General features: G+C 43.9%; 1 protein-coding gene across 14 annotated transcripts in view; it reads right to left on the bottom strand.

The window, feature by feature from the left end:
* NEDD4L (NEDD4 like E3 ubiquitin protein ligase) overlaps positions 1 to 20,714 on the bottom strand; it is a 297,333-nt gene that overhangs the window by 36,546 nt on the left and 240,073 nt on the right. For 9 of the 14 annotated variants that reach the window (XM_016129127.2, XM_016129129.2, XM_036230085.1 and 6 more), the window contains 7 exons: positions 20,076 to 20,135; positions 15,513 to 15,644; positions 14,889 to 15,008; positions 13,614 to 13,811; positions 7,890 to 7,967; positions 6,443 to 6,497; positions 1,066 to 1,124 (listed from right to left, as the gene is read on the bottom strand). In XM_016129127.2, the coding sequence (XP_015984613.2) occupies positions 1,066 to 1,124; positions 6,443 to 6,497; positions 7,890 to 7,967; positions 13,614 to 13,811; positions 14,889 to 15,008; positions 15,513 to 15,644; positions 20,076 to 20,135 (702 nt within the window). Of the gene's footprint in view, positions 1 to 1,065; positions 1,125 to 2,912; positions 6,340 to 6,442; positions 6,498 to 7,889; positions 7,968 to 13,613; positions 13,812 to 14,888; positions 15,009 to 15,512; positions 15,645 to 20,075; positions 20,136 to 20,714 lie in introns of those variants that run through there. The other 5 variants (XM_016129128.2, XM_036230083.1, XM_016129120.2 and 2 more) reach the window with 3 other exon arrangements.

Genomic DNA, 20,714 nt, shown 5'->3' with positions numbered 1-20,714 from the left:
CTCTCTAAACTGTAGCAAAATGGCTGAGCAAATCCAATGAACAGATCCAAGATAATTCAAGGGATGCCAGGTACCAAGGTGCATTTGCATTACATCACTTAAGTTTTCAAATGGACTCATCTTTATAATATAAAATATAACTTGAACCGAATCGGATGAAAGCCATGAAATTAGTATTTTAAATATACCTACTGGCCTCTCAGGTCAGCACTGAACATAATAAACGTTAGTTCCTTTTGCTCCTCCAGGTTTTAATAGAATCCCAAATTCACAATCCTCTGTGATCCTAGTCCATTTCCTGTAATTCCAAATGATCTCCACACACTCATTTAACCAATGACGGAAAACGCTGGTGTTCTCCCTGCCCATGAGAATGGCCCCGTCCTACAAACTCCTCCCAGGTGTTTGATCCCAGGTGTCTGTTCCTGCTGAAAGGCCGGCCGTGGGTCCCTCTCCTCCTTATGAACACGTGCACAGCAGTATTTTAGGAGGGCACCAGACCTACGGCAGAGCTGGCTCTTTACCTACCTGGTATGTATGAAGGGACCAGGAGAAAGTTAGAGGGTCAGCAGAGATAAAGATGCTTAACTCTGCCAGCTCCAGAGGTTAGCGACAACCACCCCCCAACTTTTACAGATACTTACTGCGGGAAGAGATTCAGAATACAGCTTAGATTTGTTAGCATGCATTAACTGCCCTTGGCTTGAAGAGATGATAAAACTCTACAAATATAGGGCTGGCTTTGTCTCACATAAAAAGGGAGAGAGGACATCTGGATTGTTAACTCTTGTAATCCACCCTTTTATGGAGAGAGAAAAGGAAAGGTGCAGGTTTGCTACCATTAGCAAACCATTCTCTCTTCCTTCATAATGAAAGCCTTGTGAAAAGGCAAATACGGCTGTATCGCGCCTGGAAGTTCGGGAAGGAGGAGATGGGAGTACTGTTAAACTACCCTGTGACACCAGGCTCTCAGTGACCCCCGAGGTGGGCAGGAATACACAAGAAATGTGTGTTTAGATGCAACCAAAATATTACACTGAAGAGTCCAAACTTGAAAATACTGACCGGACCAGTAATAGCTGGGTTCTGCAGTCTTGGGTCTTCCCACTGAGTAATTTTGCTATCTGAAAATTAATATATAAAAAAGAAAAAATCAGCATATTAGTTCAAATCTATTCTATGTCCAAAATATTTTAGAAATAATTATTTCTGGATTTTTCAAAAGCTCTCCAGTTCCCCAGCCTGGCCCCCAAAGATAATAACTTAGTATTTCAGGGTTAGAAGAGAATGGTCCTCTATACAGCAAACCTCCTGCGAACTGTTTAGTTAAGATGGCTCAGTCAAAAATGCATGACGAAAGTAAAACCATCTATTTACACTGTCTTTGGCAAGCAATTTGCTTTAGTTTCAATTATAAACCCTTGTTCTTTCAAGGATTTATAAGTTGATCTTGATTTGCATTTAATTTAAAAAAGGCACAAAAAAAATCTTAGTCCCCCAAAAGTTAACAAACACACATGATTATTTCTCATTTCAAATACTTTTTCTTTGCTTATGGTATTGAAAACCTGCTTTCAATTAAGAATCCTACATCAAACGAACGAATCATCTATTACATGTGTCACTCATATGCATACGACAATTAAAGCGGCTAAGGCGGTCCAAAAAAATGAGAATTAGATACAGCAGAGGAAGATTCCAGAAAAAGGTTTCCCTTTGGCCAAGTTGGCGGGAAGCGGTTTTCTTTCTTCCAAGTGAGTCGACGTTACTAAGACTGATCAATGCCACGTGTTACCACCACTTCGGTGATGTAGGTTTTAACACACGATGGCTACCCTGGATTGCTTGAGATTTGTCACTGTGCGCAATTAAAAAGACCTCATGGATTAGTGAGCGAGTGAGTGTGTGTGTGTGGTGGAGACAAGAATAGACTCACATGAAGCTATGAGACGGGCGGACGGGAGGGGAATGGGTTCTCCGTGGAGTTCTACATAATGTAAGTTGGTTAAAAAGAACAGGAAATTATTTGTTTGAGAAACACCGATTCTAATTATTTCCTGTATACTCTGTAAGTAGACTGATAAGAATGACTAATAAATTTGGTTTTAATGACCATAACCAGGAATTTTTCGAAGTTTGGTATTATAATTCCTTTAATGAAAGCAGAGGTAAAGTCTTAAAATAAAGCTACCAAAGATCACGATGATCTAAATTAATGCTGGGAAAAATTTTACGTGAAATGTTTCAACTGTTCTAGGGAACCTTGATGGTAGCAAAAGGCATTTTGGGTCCCTTACCTTGAAAACAGAGGTCTTTGGAAAGTAAAAGTTGCTCTTGTGATAGAGAGCAACAGCGAAGAAAAGAAAACCAAATAATGAAACAGAACGCAGCTAAGTAATAACTGCCTCGGACTGTAGCAACTGGGTATTTATCACCAACGCAGAAAGTAAATTAACGGCGACTCCCAAATCTTCTGTCCAGATCTGAACTTCAAGCTCCATCCCTGACATCTGCACCTCGACTTGCCAGAGGTACCTCAAAACCCAGCCCCATCGAAACTGAACACAAAGCCTTCCGGTACCAGAACTGTTCACATGATCCCATGTCCCTGAAGAACAGTATCGCATAGTTCATTCACTGTTCCGATTTGAAACCTGGACACATCCTTTCTCCTCCCCTGCCATTCACCTGCAGAGGCCACCAAACTGTCCTCACCTCTCTCTGATAAGGTCGGAGCACTCACCGTTTCCCTGGCCTCAGTCTCATTCCTGTTCACAACTCTCATTACAGCTCTGCCGAAAGGATCTTTCTAAAGAACAAGTATGACTACCGTCCCTTCCCTCTGGAGAGTCTCTCAGGAACTCTCTCTTGCCTGCAGAAGGGACCAGATTTCCAAAACCTGGCAGACCCCCTCTGACTTGATCTATGTGCCACACCTGCCTGCTCCCCACGCCGGGCCATTTGCAACGCTGTCACATTTCTCTGAATGGGGTACCACCTGCACAACTTCATACACGTGCATGTCTTATCCCTACTGGAACTGCTCTTCACTGGGTGTGCCTGACTACTCTGACTCATAATTTGGGATCCCCCTGAAACGTAATCCATTCCGTAAGGTCCCCTTGCAGGCTCCCTCGCCATCCCTGGCATCCAGCCGCTTAGCTACTGTTTTTATACATTAACAAGAGGTTCATTCCTCTAATACGACACTTAAAATACTTCATGGTACACCCTCGTAAACAGGGACTGTGTGTCATTCCTCTCCACCATTTAACACGCTTCCCAGCATGCAATGGGAGCCTAATGTTATTTTTTTAATGACCGAATGAAGCTGATGGTGACCACAAAGTTCCTTTAAAACCATCTAGGCTTTCAGAACTATACAAGCTTCTGTATGGTTACAATAAGGATCAATTTTGCAGCAAAGTACTGTCAATACATGAATGTATGGTGGCCAGTTATCTATGTTTTCCTAGCATTTTTGACCTAAACTTGCTTTTCATCTTTCAGACATTATATTTCAAATAAAGGGACAAGAATGAAGTAGAAGAATGAAAAACTCAGTCAATTTAGCTACTATTAACTAGTTTGGTAAGAATGTCGGCAGAAAAGACTAAAATAGGATTTTTCGGCATCACTGGAATTTTATTTTCTCTTCTAGCTTTGCATACAGATACCAGTGGCCAAGTGCTCAGCTGTTGGGCATATCTAGTCTTTAAGAAGAATTACATGATTCCTAAGAGAGGTAGAGATTCAGAAGACCTTCCCTTAACCTTTTACATCAGGCTTGGGACATTGGAGCCATTTGATAAATGTCAACCGAATGAATCAAGGTGTCTAAAGAGGAGATTAGTATTGAACATTCACCTCTTCTGAGATTAAATCTTTAAGATGAGTGAATATTATTAATCTTGAAAATGTCTAACTTCTAAAGAATTTATGAAGCTGAAAATAAGTAACCTAGCTATTTAAAAGATGAGTGCGATGCTGTTTTTGTCATTTAGTGTGCAGTCACCTGTCCCAGAAATGCTGGAAGACAGGGTGATTCTGCATAACTTACAAGATGGTGGCTTTCCGTAAAATGGCATTTGTAAGGATGACCTCATTTCTGTCTGGTAGGTAGCAGGACAGCAAAATGAGATGCTGAAATTTGCTAGAAATCATATGCGGGAAAACTGTTTAGAAAGAGAAGTTCTTTTGTAAGGTAAGGACATTCTTAAATGTCACCTACCCGGTAATCTAACCCATTTTGGAGTACACTTATTAGCCTGATAAAACCTCTCAGGTAAGTACTCCGCACTTTTTAGAGACTGGATTTCAGAGAAAAGACATATATGAGTTGAGCTCTGTCTCACTGATCTCTATCCCTTTATTGCTCCTATGGAGTAAACCTTGACAGAATAGAGAGAAATGGCAGAAACGTTAATATTAACAGCTAATGAGGTTCTCATAAACAGATCCTTTTATTCTGTAGTTTTTGGCCTAATTTACACTATGTCTGGTTAAGAGAACCTCTCAGTATGGTGGAGCAAGGGCAAATTTTAATCTCTGGAAAAAAAAGACCCTGCCACGTGCTCTTTGTGAAGAGGAACTGGGAATATCTAAGAACTCCGGAGTGCAGGGAGGGAGGCGGGGACCGACTGGGAAGAAGGAACCGCCTGGAAATTTATGTGCCAGGCAACCGACTTCCCCCTGCCGCCTCCCTGCGCACAGGAGAAGGCAGGCCTGGCTCTGGAGGGGGCGATGCTGCTTCTCAGGGCGGCGTCTTTCCCCTTCCGACCAGGCACAAGCGTCCTAACGCCGTCGCGCTGACCGTCCACGAACCAGCTTCGAGCCACCAAAGCATCTACAGCACACGACACTGGGCGCGCATGAGAAAAGGCGCCTTCCCTGGTTTTTGTTATTTCTGATGTTCCCGAGGTTGGCCCTTTTCAGCAGCGTTTCTCTGCTTCCTCGGTCTTTGTAGGACACTAAGAACATCCATGAAGCTCTTTACAGGTGGCCCTGAGGATGAGATCACCCGCTGGAACGAGGCCACCGTGTCGTGTGCAGCACACACCAAAGTTGTGTTAGCGGTTAAGCCTTTAACGCAATGATCATTATTATTTGTACCTATCTTTGAAAACTGAACTCGTACCGCACAAAAAAATTGAAAAATAGACTTTTTTTGTTTTTAATGGGAAGGGGGTATGATCCGCTCCTCTTTTAGCAAATTATGCTAAGAAAATTATAAAAAGTATATTAAGGAAAATGTATATATTTTAAAGCACTAATAACGGCAATTTTATGCTCACTTTAAAGTAACCAAATTAGTGTCTTTACTGGTCAAACACAAAAACTAGGCCTATGTACCTTGATCTATTTGATTTATACCAAAAAGGTAGCCTATACCCCTAAACACATCTCGGACTTCTACTTTTGGTTTAATTCTGAATTGCTGGGCTTCTTGTTGAATTCAATTTATAATAACTCCTCAATCCTTGGTGCCCGAAAGCAGAGTTCTGTCTCCGATGCACTTGGTGACTTAATCCCACCTAGAAGAGGCATTGAACCTAAGGGGAAGTGACAAGCCCTAGCCATGTAGGATTCCTCAAGGCTCGCCTTCCCAGAAACTGGCTCATCCATGTGCTTAATGAGCCAAGATGATGAGTTAAGAAAATGTGAGGCTGGGGAGACCTGGAGCAGACTTACCTTTTACAGACCAAATGACAACGAAGATCAAAATACTACCGAAATGCACGTGATCTGAACTTACATCTATTTAAAGACTCCATTTTAATACACGCTTTCAGAATTTTTAATAGATATACAAATATGGAGAACATATCACTTCGAAAAAGAAAAAAAAAACACAAGCTAAAAGCAAACTTTTATTAGTTTAACTTTTAGTTGAAATGAGAAACCACACGTTCTTAGGTGCTGGAGCAAATGTCTACAGCAAGTATACTACAATTTCAAGAAAAGAACCGCACATATATTAGTGTACTGGGTGCAAGGGAACATGCTATGAATAGAAAATAAGTCAGAACGGGCGTCTTGCCCTACGACCTGCAAAGGCAGTGTTTAAACATCTCAAACGCTGCTTTAAGCACTGCACGCGCATAGATTTTTGACTCAATCATCACTTCTAATCTTATTTTCTATTACCAGAGTGTATTTATTAAAAGCGCAAAAGGGGTCATAAACCAAAAAATGTTTTTTTCTTAATTAAAAAGTTAATAGGTCACAACTGGGTGAAAGCTTGCTGGGCTATTTTAAAGCAAACTTGGGGTGAATGCACAGTACCGTACGAGGGCACTGATTCTCTGGTATCACTCTCTCCACACAACACCTGGCTGCCTAGACAGAGAGTAAAATGACAAAGCTTTCACTCTAATATTTGAATTACCTTCCCCCTCCCTTCACCTGCAATCCCTGCGTGTCCATAACAGCGTCTACTTACTATGGTCAATGTAAAATGTTCGGCCATCCAGGTGAATTCTTTCTTCCCAGCCAGGCTAGTATGGGGGGTAAGAGAGAGAGAGAGAGAATATAAAATTAGCTGGTCATGTCAAAAGTCAAAGGCAAAATTAAAAAACTCTGGGGCCCCTTTCTTCCTCTTCTCTCCTGGGGTATGTTTGTACATGAAGAATAAACTGCAACTATTTCAAGTTAACCCTTGACAACGCCTAGCGGCGGGTGACATGTTCACAGTCTCAGATGCATTCACTGCGCGAGGATTGGGGAACGGGTTGCTAGTTCAAAAGCTCCTGAGGGAAACGTCCGTTGAATTTGGGGTGGAATGGCTCATTTGACAAAATAAATATTTACTGAGGGCCAAAGGGATGAGGCAGGTGACTATGAAGACGTTAGACACAGATGCTTTATTCAGGTCATTGGTGGTTGAAGAATCTGCTATCTGTAAGCCTCTGTTGTAAGCCCTCCCTGTTCAACCTCAGGAACCAAACGGACTTGGATGATTTTTTTCAGGAGGGGGCTGGCATGCTCTCAATATCTGAACTGCGCCCAGGAACCCAAAAGGTCCGGACCACAGGCAGTCTTTCCTTTTCTCAGCTCACTTTCCAGACGGTTTCTCTGGGCTCTTTGTATCTAAATCAGGAACCGAGCAGATTTGGAGAGCGAGGGATATTTGTATAACCCGAGGAATGAAGATTGAACCCTAACCTTCTTGGCTTCAGGTTTTGCCATATTACATCACATACCAGGTGACAAAAAAAGGCTCTTATACTTGGAAAACCACCACCCAGGTTTCCCCAGGGCCCTGCCAGTTTAAAACAGTCTGAGAGTCTCCCTCACTTCGTGCCCCTGTTGGGGGTGGGTTGAGGAGGATGCATGGTGAAAATTTCATTCGAAATCCAACTTGGAGTACATAGCTTAATCCTACTCTGCCCCCAAAAGTGAACAAACTGATAAAAAAATTAGATTTATAAAGTCATCAACCAGGGAGAAAAACTGAGAGCATCTGGAGGCTAACGGACTTACAAAAACCTCCCGAGATTACCCATGCCTTTTTCTCCCATTGTTTTTAATATTTTTTTGTCCCTATGACGAAATCGGCATTATGGGTGGAACTTGGTGGTTGCTAAGTTACAAAATAAACGTGTGCTGCCTAAACTGTCACCTGGAAAGACTGCCTCTTACATCCCAGTTACAAGAGCTACCTGCTACTAGCAGCTAGCAATTCAGAAACGTCTTTCCCACATACGGGGTGTTGTGCAAACTGTACGTGCTGTCAGATTTAAGTCACAGAACCCAAATCTATTAAGAAATTACAGAATAATGTGATCCCAAAAGCCTGGAGAAAGAGGTCACAGGGCCTCTCTATCAACAGTGGGCAAATGAATGAATAACCATTTTCGGACTTGTCCATGAGTCTCCAGGGTACTCACAGGAAGAGGGCCAAGGTCATTGGGGTTTAAAGGTGCCTTTGACCGCATGTGTACTGGAAATTTCAGACGTGGATCTTCCTGCAAGAAAAATTTAAAGGCAGAGGTGTTAAGAGTGACCATCTGTGTGCGGTTACTGGCTCCTCCCCTCTGGAGCTGTGGTGGCCTCTGCATGGAGCCACACTCTGGCCTGCGCAGGGGAGGGGAGGGGAGAGTCTCGTCTTTGTGCAGGAAGCCTGGTTGAATCTCTCTCTCTAAAAACATTCCACTCTGTCTGCTCCTTGTCCTTAGTAAAAGAAGGAGAGTAAGAACATTTAAATAAAGGGTTAACTAACCGCTTTCCCCAAGACCCTGAGCAGGTGAAGAGGAAGAGAGCCCCAGCAGTGGCGTTACTATGGAAACCAGAATGAAGGATGCCAGTGAAGAGGAGGCCTCCCAGCCGGCCTACCACGTTAGGAAGTCTCTCCATCAGCATTCGCGTTTCTTGCTTCTCCCTTCTACTCGCCCTTGAACTAAGGCAGAGATTCTGAATCTGGTCTGACTGTCAAGCCAGGTGCTACCCCAGAGCTAGTCGACTTTGTTACATAATCACATAAAGTCACACGCCTACTATCCAACTTTCCTGAGACTCTCAAGTTCTACAGGTTAGATTCTCGTTTATGTCCTAATATTTAAAGGTTTGCAAAAGGTTTTTCATAAGATACCACAGAGAACCAACAAGAGAGAAATATGTACTGATATCTTCAGTCAGGCTTTATAATGAACAGAGCAGTCGGAAACATGACGCTGCACTGGCCCTGTTAGACGGCTGGGCACAGGGTTGCTGCTTCTTCAGACGAGGAAAGCGCGTTTCAGAGAGAATGAGAACTTGCCCAGAGGTTCTGACCTCAGGGCTGGGAGCTGCTACTCACTTGTACAGACCCAACGAATGCAAGAGAGCTGAGAGAAGTCACATTGCAAACTCAAAAGATTAGAAAACAAAGGATAAAGCTCAGAATAATAAATTATCGAACAAGCTTAAGATTTAAAAAAATCTTTAAAAATAACGTTCATTTCATTCTGCGAAGGCCTTTATTACTGTCAAACGACTAAAAGGTTTTCTGCCTCGGCATTTTCCCAAGTAAACGTGAAAATGAAATAATTGGCATAAACCTTGGAAAATAACAAAACTCACTTTGTGACTGTTAACGGCTATGGGGTTGCCTTTGGAGTTGATTATGGTGATAGTTTCACATATTTGTTCCACACACTAAAAAACATTCAATTGTATATTTTAAATGGGTGAATTGTATGTTATGTGAATTATATCCCAATAAAGCTGTTAATTTTTTTTTGCCCAAGTCAACAGTTTAACCATTAGTATCACTAGACTATATAACAAAGTGATAGATTTTTGGAATTGCTAAGAATAAGGAAAAAAAATCACAAAAAAAATAAAATTAACCTTTGCTTTCTGTTAACTATAGGAAACTTTTAATTGAAGAAATAAAACATGAGAGCAGTTTATGATGGATATTGACCCTGGACCTCACTAATAGGCTTTTAAAAAGGATAAGGATAAGGATAAAATAGGTCCATTATTCTGCAGCATACTGGAACACATGCAGTGTAAACAGATATACTAAGTAGATTTAGGATTTAGAAAGCCAAGCAGCTGATAATCTGGGAAACATTTGTGGTAGGTTAACCACGACAGAGGAAAAACTCAGAGCACCAAACTCCACAAAAGCTATCCACCCAGTGCAACTCTGAGCTGGACCAGCTAATACCACAACCACAGGGGACCCCTGGGAACCCACACAGCCCCTGCCCATGCTAGGTTTAGAGAAAGCTGAGACCACTATCATGTGAAAGAAGGCAGGGGCTTCTGGATGCTATACGCAAGGCCAGCCTGGGAACCATGCACAGGCTACTGTGAAAGACAACCAGCTCTTTTGGTAAAAAGCTGGTGATTTAAAGGGGGGAAAAAGGGTGAAATTAAAGTGGCGACAGGCAGGGGTTGGGGGAGGCGAGGGGAGCATAAAGTATAAAATAAACTTGATTTCCCAGGTCTGCTATAATGGCCTTGTGTAGAAGCTCAGAATTCACAGAATATTAGGGCTAGAGGCCCTTACGGGTCACATTATTTTATCGTACCAGCGAAAAACAAAAATAATAGCAGCAGCTGCCCTCCCTCAAGCTCCGAGAGCACACACGGAACCCCCTGCCACTGAACCCCCTCAACAACCACGGAGGCAGCACCCCCAAGCTGATGGGACAGGCGGACGGCAGCCGAGGCCTCAAATGAGTTGTGATAACTTTAGGGAAGACAATAAGTTGGAACACGAATGAGGTCTCGAATGATATGAATGCAAATGAACAAAATACGAAAAGCGCACCTGGTCGTGCGCTCACTATTTCACGATTATTTCGATATTTCACGAATGTTTCCCTCATTTCAGGTGAAAGGGGTTTTAAACGGACTGCAAGGATTGATATCTTTCTAAAAAACCAAAAAGTCTCCTAGCAGAATCATTAAAACATACACCTATAAACACACACATATGTACGCACACACATATGTACGCACACACATACATACGGGAATGCTCGCTGGTTCAAAAACAACTGTGGTTTTCCATCATGGAAGAGATTGACAAACATGCCTAAGCTACAGTAAGTTTTATTAGTTTAGTCCCAGGTAGAAAACAAACCTGAAACTTAAGGTATAATCTTTCTTGCTACAAAAATAATTTGACTTTGGGCGATGAACATACAATGCAATATCCATATACGCATCATCAAATTGCACACTTGGAACCTATAAAATTGTATTACCCAATGTTACCCCAATATATTTGATAAAAAAAGCCAATGCTTTGTCCTGTAAAAAATACATATGCACTCTTAGGCACGTGCTTCTAGCTGCTTCCTTAGCAGAAAGAATGGGCAAACCGAAGGCCTCTTGTAATCTCTGCTCGGTCCCTCTGTAGCATGCATCCACAGCCTGACCCAGGTGGGCACAAGTGAGCCAATTGCTGGCAAGTCTGGCCACAGGGAATCCTCAGATGGACAGGGCTTGTCACTATTTCACGGGCTGAGTGTCCCTTCCAGGTGTTACTGAGGGATGAGCACGTCGTGGACAGGCCTTTGCTGTCGGGCTCAGAGGGACGGCTGGCACCCTGCTTCCCTGTAAGGCTGCTTTATAAAGAGACTTCGGAGGGCACCTTCTCTGCCGACGTACATAGGGCTGACGCTGGCCTGAACCTCCGCGCTTCTGATTGGCGCAGGAAGCAAGAGCATGTAGGGTGATAATGAGGACCATTTTCATTATTCTCAACCTGCCCTACCAGTTTTTGTTCCTTTTTCTATTATAACGCTCGGATCTAAGATCCGGCTATGCTGTTCTCTTCTAAAAACTGAAGCAAACCCAGACCACCTCAAAACGGGGCTTAAACTGAAAAATCTTTACATTTCCCTCTACCCCTCTCCATCTTCCGTCGAGATCATCAGGCAACTCAGCGCGTGCCTCCGACGGCACGAGTTTTACGCGGGCCTCCATCTGCGAGAGGCGGCACAGCTGTGCTAGCACATCTGTACTCACGGGCGGCCAGGGACTCGTGGGATTTCCCGTTGTCGCTGCAAGGATGTTCAACAACTGCAGCAGGCATGGAATGCTGTTTTGACGGATTGAAGTTTTACGTCAGTAAATTAGTCGATAACGAGTATCTGGGTAAACAGGGACGACTAGAAATTCAAACTGGGTTCCATTCAGCAACGACGCAGGCAGTAAATCAAACTGGTGCTGTTTAAAATAAAATCTGCCCAGCTGCGATTGCGCCGCAGTGACGGCGTGAAAGGCTGTGGAAAGGTTAGGGGATCTGATTACTCAGCCAGTTCACATTACTAAAATCATAGCTTATGTTGGCAAGCCACAGTGGCTCCATACGCTAATCCGTCCACTTTTACAATATTTACTCCCTATTTCTGGAGTTCTCCTTTCTGGCTGAGGGTTTGTCGGAATGGGCGCACTTAGCGGGACAGCCACGGGTTGTGCGTCAACGTGGAAAAAAGACTTTAAAAAACCAATCTCCATCAGTGTATGTCCCCCAAAGCTGCCTGTCCCTCATGCCCATCTTCTCCACAACCCTGTAATATCACCGTCAGACTCAAAGTTGAGTCACACAAAGCTGCCTGTTATTAGACGCCTTAGAGGTAGTTATGAGTTTAATGAATGCCACCAGGATCTAAATGATAAATTCTCTTGGCAGGCCATTCTTTTACTTCAAAACAGGAAGAACTTTTAGGGTGGTTCTCACTAAGGGGTGTTTGGAAATGCGTGGGGGCGTTTCAGGCCCTTCGTGTGAGGGGGTGGGGGGTGAAACGGTGGTTCTTAGAATTCGGGGACGGGAACCAAGGATGTTAAACGTCCTGCAATAAAACGGCACAGTCACAGTTCTGCCCCGAATTCCTGCAATGCCCTCGTAGAGACGTGCTGTACCACGATCCATAGCATTCGGGAGAGAAAGCTATCTGGGCCATCTAGTCCAGTTCTCAAGGGACCGAGTTAACATTACATGACAGGAAACGCATAAATGACAGACCCAGTCGTTTAGGTCCAGGCCTCTTCATTAACACAGTACTACTGCTTGGCGTTCTACCGACTGGACACTCAGTGTTTTCACTAGAAATGGGAGCTAAGAGTGTGTGCTCACTGTTGATCCAAGACCAAAGACTAGGGCCCATGACAATCACCAAAACTCAACGGGCTTTCGCGTCACATCAGTTCTAAGCAAGCAACACGGATGTTGGAAGGGCCGAGTTAAACTCTGTACCCAGACCATTAAATGGGGGGAGTGAGGGCAAGACAAAGAAACCTTACGCAGCCTCATAAATAGTCAGAAACAAGAGAAACCATTTCAGTTTAATGTAAGTATAGAGACCACAGAGTAGAAAAACACCACTGGACTTTTAAAAGAACTATATGCTTACAATAAATAAGTCACCACTGATTCAGAAAAAAAAAAAAAAAGAATTGGCAGAGAAATACAAAGATATGCATATTTACTTTTAATTAATCTCACGTTGCCTAAATTAATAACGTACACAGATTCTTTCTCAAGTATGACTCAAGGGCACGTGGAAGAGCAGTGGGATAAGAAAAACCAATTTAGACAAAATGTTCACAAATTTACAACCAAAGTCCCTCAGTATGGCTAGCCCACACTTAAAGGTATGACCTGCAGCACAGGAGTATAAAATACTAATCTGAGGTGAACAGTAAAAACTAAAAGGACAGATCAAATAAAGATGGGCAATGTCGATAAAAATGCAAAAAGAAACTGACGAAATTTGTGTTAAAAAATTATTTTAAAAACGATCATGAGATGTGAAGCGGTAGCATCAAAATCCTAGCAATATGGAGCGCTGCTTTCCACACCTCCCCGGCCCCAAATAGGATAAACTGCCAAAGCTAGAGCTTTTGCGGAGTGCTATGAAGAAAAGGCATCCGACCTGGTGCCGAGACCAAAGCTGGTCCTTGACCTGTACCCGCGTGTCACCCGCCGTCACCCGCTCCCACCGGCCTGCACTTGCAGGGTCCTGAAACAGGCCGAGAAGACCCTCTGGAGACAAACGTCAGTGTCGGTGACATTTCTCCATAAGAATCGTGGATACAGAGTGAAGAAATGAGGCTTCCATGCCAGACCTCGTGACGAAAACGGAGCCAAATAAATGCAGCAACCTTACCCAGGTCGTAGTCTTTGTGTTGTGGTCAATGAAGAAAGGCCGGCCGTTTGGCGCTATCCTCATCTCCCAGCCCGGTGGCAGGAAGCTCTGTGTGACTTTGTGTTGTGGTTTGGGGGAGTTGTAAGGTGATGGCTGTGGGGACTGTGGATTGGAAAGGGTATCTTTCACAGTCCGACGTATGGGTGAATCCTTGGCACCCTAAGGAATAATAACGTGCATTAGAACTCTTGTCATGTGATTTGCCAGATGTGTCAAAATGTACCTGGGTATCACGGAATGCTCCTCTTTGAAAAGGGATGGGGGAAGCTCCTAAAACACCTGTTTCCATCATGCTTTTATTTTTAAATCGATCTAACTGTAAGGTTTTCCTATTGGTTAAGCACACAACATTAATTACTTATAACCACCATCTTTTGATAGCTACTCGGTACATACTCCAAATATTGAGCTAACTTATGCATGGAGATGTTACAGAGGGTAGAGACAAGCTCGCCTGCTCTTAAAGAGCTCACAGTCTAATAAGGACTGGCCTGGCAATTTGCAGAGCACAAAAAAGGAAAATCTGTATTATCGGAGACGACCACCTGCAATCGCACAGTTAGTTACCCGTGACGTATCACAGTCTGGAAAAGCTACTGTTCATTCCTGCTTAGCAGCAGCGTAACGCTAGGGCAGAGAAACCCACATCTATCTCTAAGACGCAGTCAAGTGTAGCGCCTCGACTGTTTGTTTACTCTCTGGATTCTTGGACGCTTGTGATGTTAAGGGATGGCACTAAAATCGCACAAACAGGAGAGCACAAGCAGATGCCCAGCAATGACTTACAGATGCAAATACGCATCAGAAACACGTATGCCCATACAATGAGAGACCCCTGGAGTCGAAAAGAAAAAGAACAAAATGATCAAAGCCATAGCTGCTGTTTTAAAACTCAATATAAGCATTGGTATTTGGAAGAGTTATTATGCAAGTCTAATGAGGTAACAAGCAATCAGGAGCGAAACACAAGAATGGAGAAAGTTCTGAAAAAGAGGTGCCCACACATCCAGCGCAAGTCCCCACGGCCTCAGCCAAATGAGAATGAAAATCAGATGTGAGCCGGGCGGAACAGAGAAGCATGTAGTAAGGCTGCACGAGAACACCCTTCACCACGAACACAATGACGGGTCAGAGACAGGAAGGTGGCTGCAAAAACGGAAGTCCCAGTTAAGAGAGAAGAGAGAATGAGAAGTCACGGGACAGATGTGACCCCCGTTAGATGAGCGGCCTTCTCACCTCCAGCGGGGCGGATAAAGTTACTGTTGGCGAACTGAGGCTACGAGGCCGGCGGATCTGAGGCTCGATTAGGTGGTTGCTACTGTTTGTGGCGGATCCGGACGCACCGTCTTCTGCAAGCTATGTTGGAGGCAAAAACAAGTTAGCTTCGCATGAGGATCTCCCTGTGTGTGTGTGTGTGTGTGTGTGTGTGAGATGAGGGCTGTGGACCCAAACAACAACACAGCCAGCGATAATAAGAGGTCTGGCCTACTTGAAGCATGGAGGAAATGATTAAACATAATAATGGGAGAACACATTCAAGGGAAATAAAAATGAATCACTAGCCCAACATAAAAACTAGCCTCAGGGAAGAAGGGGGTTGGGAGAGAAGCTACACACTGTAATAGGCTCTTACTTTGAAAATATCTATCGCGTGACATTTAACAAAACATAGCTAGACATAAACTGATTTGGGGACCAACTTCTTCCTTAGGCAAATAGTATGCTTAAGACAATGCATTTTCCTCGTTAAAAAAAAAAAAAAAGATTTCTAAAATGTGGGGTTTTCAGAACCATACATAAATATCGGGAACGTGGAGCTTCCACGGCCTGCAATTTTCAGTTGTATGGCGATCTGCATACCTGCATGATGGGCCGAGTCCAAGTTGTGGTTCGATTGTTATGATTGACATAGTATGTGCGTCCCTTAGCATCTTTTCTTTCTTCCCAGCCTGAAGGTAGGCCCGGCGTGGTATGTACATAGGCCACTGATGGCTGTTTGTGTGAGAAATCATTATTATTTAATATCTTGCATTTGCTTGCTAATCAGTTTAATACAGTAATGTACACCCAGAGAATTATTCTTTTCTAGACCAAGTAAGTGAATTAAATTCTGTTTGTACCGAAAACACCGGTGTCTGGAAAACAGCAAGAGATTTCCAGCAGCTTCAGACCTACTGTGCGATGAACCCCGTATGGCTATGGAGTCCACAATCTTACAGAACTCAGTCATAAGGCCCTGAAGTCTTAACTATGAAGGGTCATGGCTAGTGTGGTCGTCAGGAAAGAGAAAAATACAATAATAGGTTTTAGTTACTCAATTTTACTGTCAAACCATGTAGAGCTTAAAGGAATTTCGAACTGTCGAATGTTACTGTCTGTAACCAGAATGCTCTGAATGTTTTTTTCCTCCATATAGCTGCTATGGGGATGTGTTCCTTCCTTGCTCATTCTTAAATTCTTCATCGGCTTAGGACACTCATCTTTCAGGGGAGGTCTGCGTTCACTCGAGTGACATAGAATCAAGAGGACTGAACAGGATACCTCAACTGCCCCAGCTCAGGAGGCCACCTGGCAATCCGAGGTGAGAATTTCAAAGTAGCCTGATCGCTGAGGCTGTCTTTACCCTGTCTGCCCATGCAGAGTCTGTCTCTGCAAAGGGTAAAGGAAGCACAGGCAGTTTCCGGGTTTAGAGACATGTCCGGGATAAAGTGACTATATTTAAATAGTCCAAATTAGATCGAGAAAGGATTCCTGAGACACTTCTGCTTATAAGAAGCAGTCTGAGATATGCAGTCGGGGTGGAGAGGTACTGGAATAGCAAGGATGTTTCCGTGAGTCACGGAGGCGACGAGATGGACATTTGAGGTCAGTGCCGTCCCAGGAGGAAGTACTGGGTGTCGGGAAGCTGCGTATAAGATCTCTAACTGGGAGAGGGGTGCTACTCTAAGGGAGGCGGGCTCAGAAACAAGATGCCGACCAGAGCTACCCATGTTCCCAAGAGAATGCAAAAGAAGCAAGAGACCACATGTGAGGTTACAAAAGGAAACCGCTTCATTCTGGGTACATCTTTCCTGATCAGGATCTTCTAGCTCTCCAGATGTTTTACCAGGTGCAGTTTTCTTATTGGGCTGAGGGTGTAAATCTCTTAGCTCAGCTTCTCCCTGTGCTCTTCCCATCTTTCGTGCTCACGACCATCACATCAATGTGCCTTGACAGAGAGGGTCACATCAGAGGGTCCCTAGCCTGCTGCAGGACCCTGAATTAGAAAGCATGATCAAGGATGCTGCCATGGAATTTGGAGATCTCGGTTAACAAGCCTAAATAATCTACCGCATGAGCTCAACAGCACGTTCCAGCAAAAAACTGAGGCCATGACGCAGCGGCTTCGATGGTTATTTCTAAAACATATTTACCAGGCAAGGCAAGATAATTTGTAAGAAAACTTTCTACAAAACTGCAATAACTATTCCATTGGCAGATTTCCAGATAAACTCCCAAAAGCCCCATAATGGCCATTCCAACACTCGGACCACAGAGCGTCCTGGATCTAGGTGCGGGGTTCAGTCAGAGCAGAAGAAACACCGCCGTGCAGGCTCGATCCTCCCACGAGTATTTTGAAGCTCTTTCTTCCCCTCTCCTCTAGCTATGGCACCAACACAAAAGAGCTACTGCCAGGCTACTTTTTACCTAGACAGTGCAAAAATCGTCTCTGTCGAAGCAAGTCAGAACCCAAGCTGCAACCTAAGTGAGCAGCCGATCGGTCTTTTTGGCAAAGTACATGCCATCAAGCTTTGACCTCCTATTGTTTACACGATGACCAAAAATGCTTTGGCTAAATGGCGCGGTGAGTGGAATCTGTTGTGCTCCTCCTCCCCCGTGAGTTATTTTTGGGGGAGAGGCAAGTAGATACGCTCTCAGAAAACTCCATTCTGAAAAACTTCAGGACAGTTTTACAATTATAGCATCCCTGGAAAGGGGATTTATGAGGACATTGATAAACTAAAATAACTTGGCTGTGCTGTGGACAGTTTCAGGATCGAGTCCTGTAAGTTGCACGACTTTCAATCGCAGTTACTTGTTCCTGGAACTAATCACAGTTCGCAGGACTAATCGGCTCATGGAAATCTGGAAGTGCAGCGGAGAACACGGCATGTGATTAAAACGTTCACTCTACCTCGCACTGAGAGCTGAACCGGCAACCTATAATCTAGCTCCATTTATGTGAGATGGTGTGGTTAACATGCTTCTTTACAGACTTCCTTCCAAAGGACCATGGAGAACAACCTGTTCTGATTGCCACTTTTGACTCAGGACACTGCCTCCTACCGGGTGAGGCTCAGGGCTTATTCATTATACTATAGAAATAAGAGCCCTACCATGGAAAGACAGACGTACCAGGATGGTTAATGCGACGTGGTATGCAGTGGCCAAAGGGCTAGGAGTGAGAGCTGAATGTTCAGCAGTGAGGGAAAATGATATGAACTGTGTCCCATTCACATCACGGAATATTATGTAATTATTAACGTGGCCCACGGGAATGCCTGTCAGTGGAAAAGACCAAGTTGCTAGGTCATATGTACATGAGATCCCACTTTCGTGTGTGTGTGTGTGTGTGTGTGTGCGCGCACGCGCACGCATGCACATGCACATCTGTGGGAGCACAGAGCCTAACCCCAGCATGAGACTGTACACTTTAGTGTGGGGCCGACATGGAGAGGGACGGGAGAGGAAGCTGAGGAGGGAAAAAAATGTGGCGGGAGATGAAACTGGAAAAGAAAAAGTAAAGGCCACTGGCGACAAGGGGCGGTGAGGGTGGAAGACAAGCAGCTGTGATACCTTCAAACCTCCCTAAACTTCTAATGTCGCCATGAAATAAGTCGGCGGCCTGCAGCGGGAAGATCGCCGGGCACAGAGGAAGCATGAGAGTAGGCAAAACGCTGAGGAACTACTACTACTGCCCAGGACTTACGAATAAAAACAAACAAACAAACAAAAACAAGCTCATCGTTTTGCTTCCTTGGTGGGGAAGGGTGAGCACAGTCAAGAAGACCAGAGCCGGGGCGACGGCCGCCAGGGCCCGAGTCACGCGGCCACCCCGTCCTGCCAGGCCGCTCTCCCCACCGAGCCCGGCGCTCTCCCAGTCCAGGGTCTCCTACCACTTTATAGCACAGCAGCTGCAATGCTCCAATACCGACAGCAGGTTCCAAGGCCGATAAAACGCAAACGTGAATGACAGAGGATGCTCGCTGGTATGCATTCTCTTAAAATTATTTCATGAAATGATCTCATCTACCGGGCTGCCCTACTACTCCCATAGAAATTTCCGGTGCACAGCAGGAACTATGCTGGTTCATTTGGAATTTCTTGAATTCTACTGGTGGCTGAGCCTGGCCCGCCCAGCACATGACTTCGCAGAAATCACTGCAGCTCAATACCTTGAACTAGGCTGAGTTTTGCTGATTGTCAATTTGATTTTCCAGTGTACAATGGTGAGTATTAAATTCTAACAATATAACTAAATTGTCCTTTGAGTCATCAACATCCTGCAGAAAGTCAGCCATTGTATATGTATTTTAAAAAATTTTCAAGTAATAAGCAGTTATAACAAATGTAATAAAGGTGAAACTATAACGAAAATTCTTCAGATAGGTATGGCAGCTCAAAAAGCATAAAGCAAGCTAACCTAGCTTTAGGGATCAAGTAGAAAACAAGCAATTAAGATACGTAGTGAAATCCGAGCAACCCACAAACATGAATACTAGAAGTTATTTAAAATAATGAATAAGAATAACAGACACTTAACTTAGAGAAACACCCATCTTTTCTAGACCTCTTAAACGTCTTAAATATGTTCCCTCCCTGCCCTCTCCGCAAGTATATGAAGACTCGTTCGTTCCTGTGAGTAAAGCCCCCAGTAGTAGAGAAAGGTCCCTGGTTCATGCTCGTGATACAGAAAAGCTGATCCAGCGTTTAGAGTGTGGAATAGAAAACACACAAGAGAGAGCCCTGTGCGCAGCTGAGAATCCGCACACGTACAATTGCATTCAACTCCTCTGGCCTCCCCGGTTCTCTTCCAGCAAATTCATTTACCCAAGCATTCTAATAAACAGTGAAAGCTTATCGGAAGAATAAACACTAAACGGCAAAAATATATTCTAAGTGATCAAATTAAACGCCCTTACAGTATTGATGGCATTCCTAACGAAACCACGAGACTAAAAATGGCTATTTTACCCAGTACCTTTGACCAATGTGAAAGTGAGAGGTTTAAAATAAGAACCATGTGCATCTCTAGCACAAAAAAGCTTTCTGATTTCATAAAAAAAAAAAAAAAAAAAAAAAGAAGAGGACATTCACCACTATACAAGGTATTAAAACCGACCCACAGGTTTGCCACTGAAGTCTAATCAAGGGTATCATTACCGTTGGCTCCTCACCACCCGAGACAGTTGATGAACGTGCTCTCCTAGTTGGGGCACTGGGCTGTTGAATGATAATTTACATCAGTGAAATGCACTTAGGGAGACCACCATTGTTTACTGAATCAAGAATCACTGCTGTTGCAGCCAGTAAGGCAGATGGCGTCAATCAGAACCTTGAGCTCCACTCTGTCCAGGTAAAACTGAGCAATCACTGATGACCAGAAGAAAAATAGGACCGCCACCACCCTCTCACCCACGGACGTCTGATTTGGGTGAACAATGAACTGACAACCTCAATAATAATAACATGAGATGTCATATTTTAAAAAAAAAATTTTTGAAAACCACTATGGTTTTGCCCCTGCAGTTAAATAATTAGCAGATTCTTAAATCTGCCAGACTCAAAATTCAAGTTAAGAGACTGCTGGTAATCAGTGAGTTTACAGCTTCACAGAGTACCAGGAAAGAGGGAGGACTCATCAGTTTCCAGGAAAAGGAGCTCTTTGGCAAATAAAATTGACATTGATTTTGAAAAGGAGAGGAAGTGCCATTAATTCATCAAGAAAAATCACAGAATCATGAGGTTGAAGAGGACCCGCTAGTCCATCATCATAGCTGATCGTTCTGTTTTGGGGGAGGC

Source organism: Rousettus aegyptiacus, unplaced genomic scaffold (assembly GCF_014176215.1).
Source record: "Rousettus aegyptiacus isolate mRouAeg1 unplaced genomic scaffold, mRouAeg1.p scaffold_m13_p_12, whole genome shotgun sequence".
In the NCBI taxonomy this organism is placed as follows: domain Eukaryota; kingdom Metazoa; phylum Chordata; class Mammalia; order Chiroptera; family Pteropodidae; genus Rousettus; species Rousettus aegyptiacus.
The sequence above is the reverse complement of the archived record's forward strand: the minus strand, read 5'-3'. Positions and strand labels throughout refer to the sequence as shown.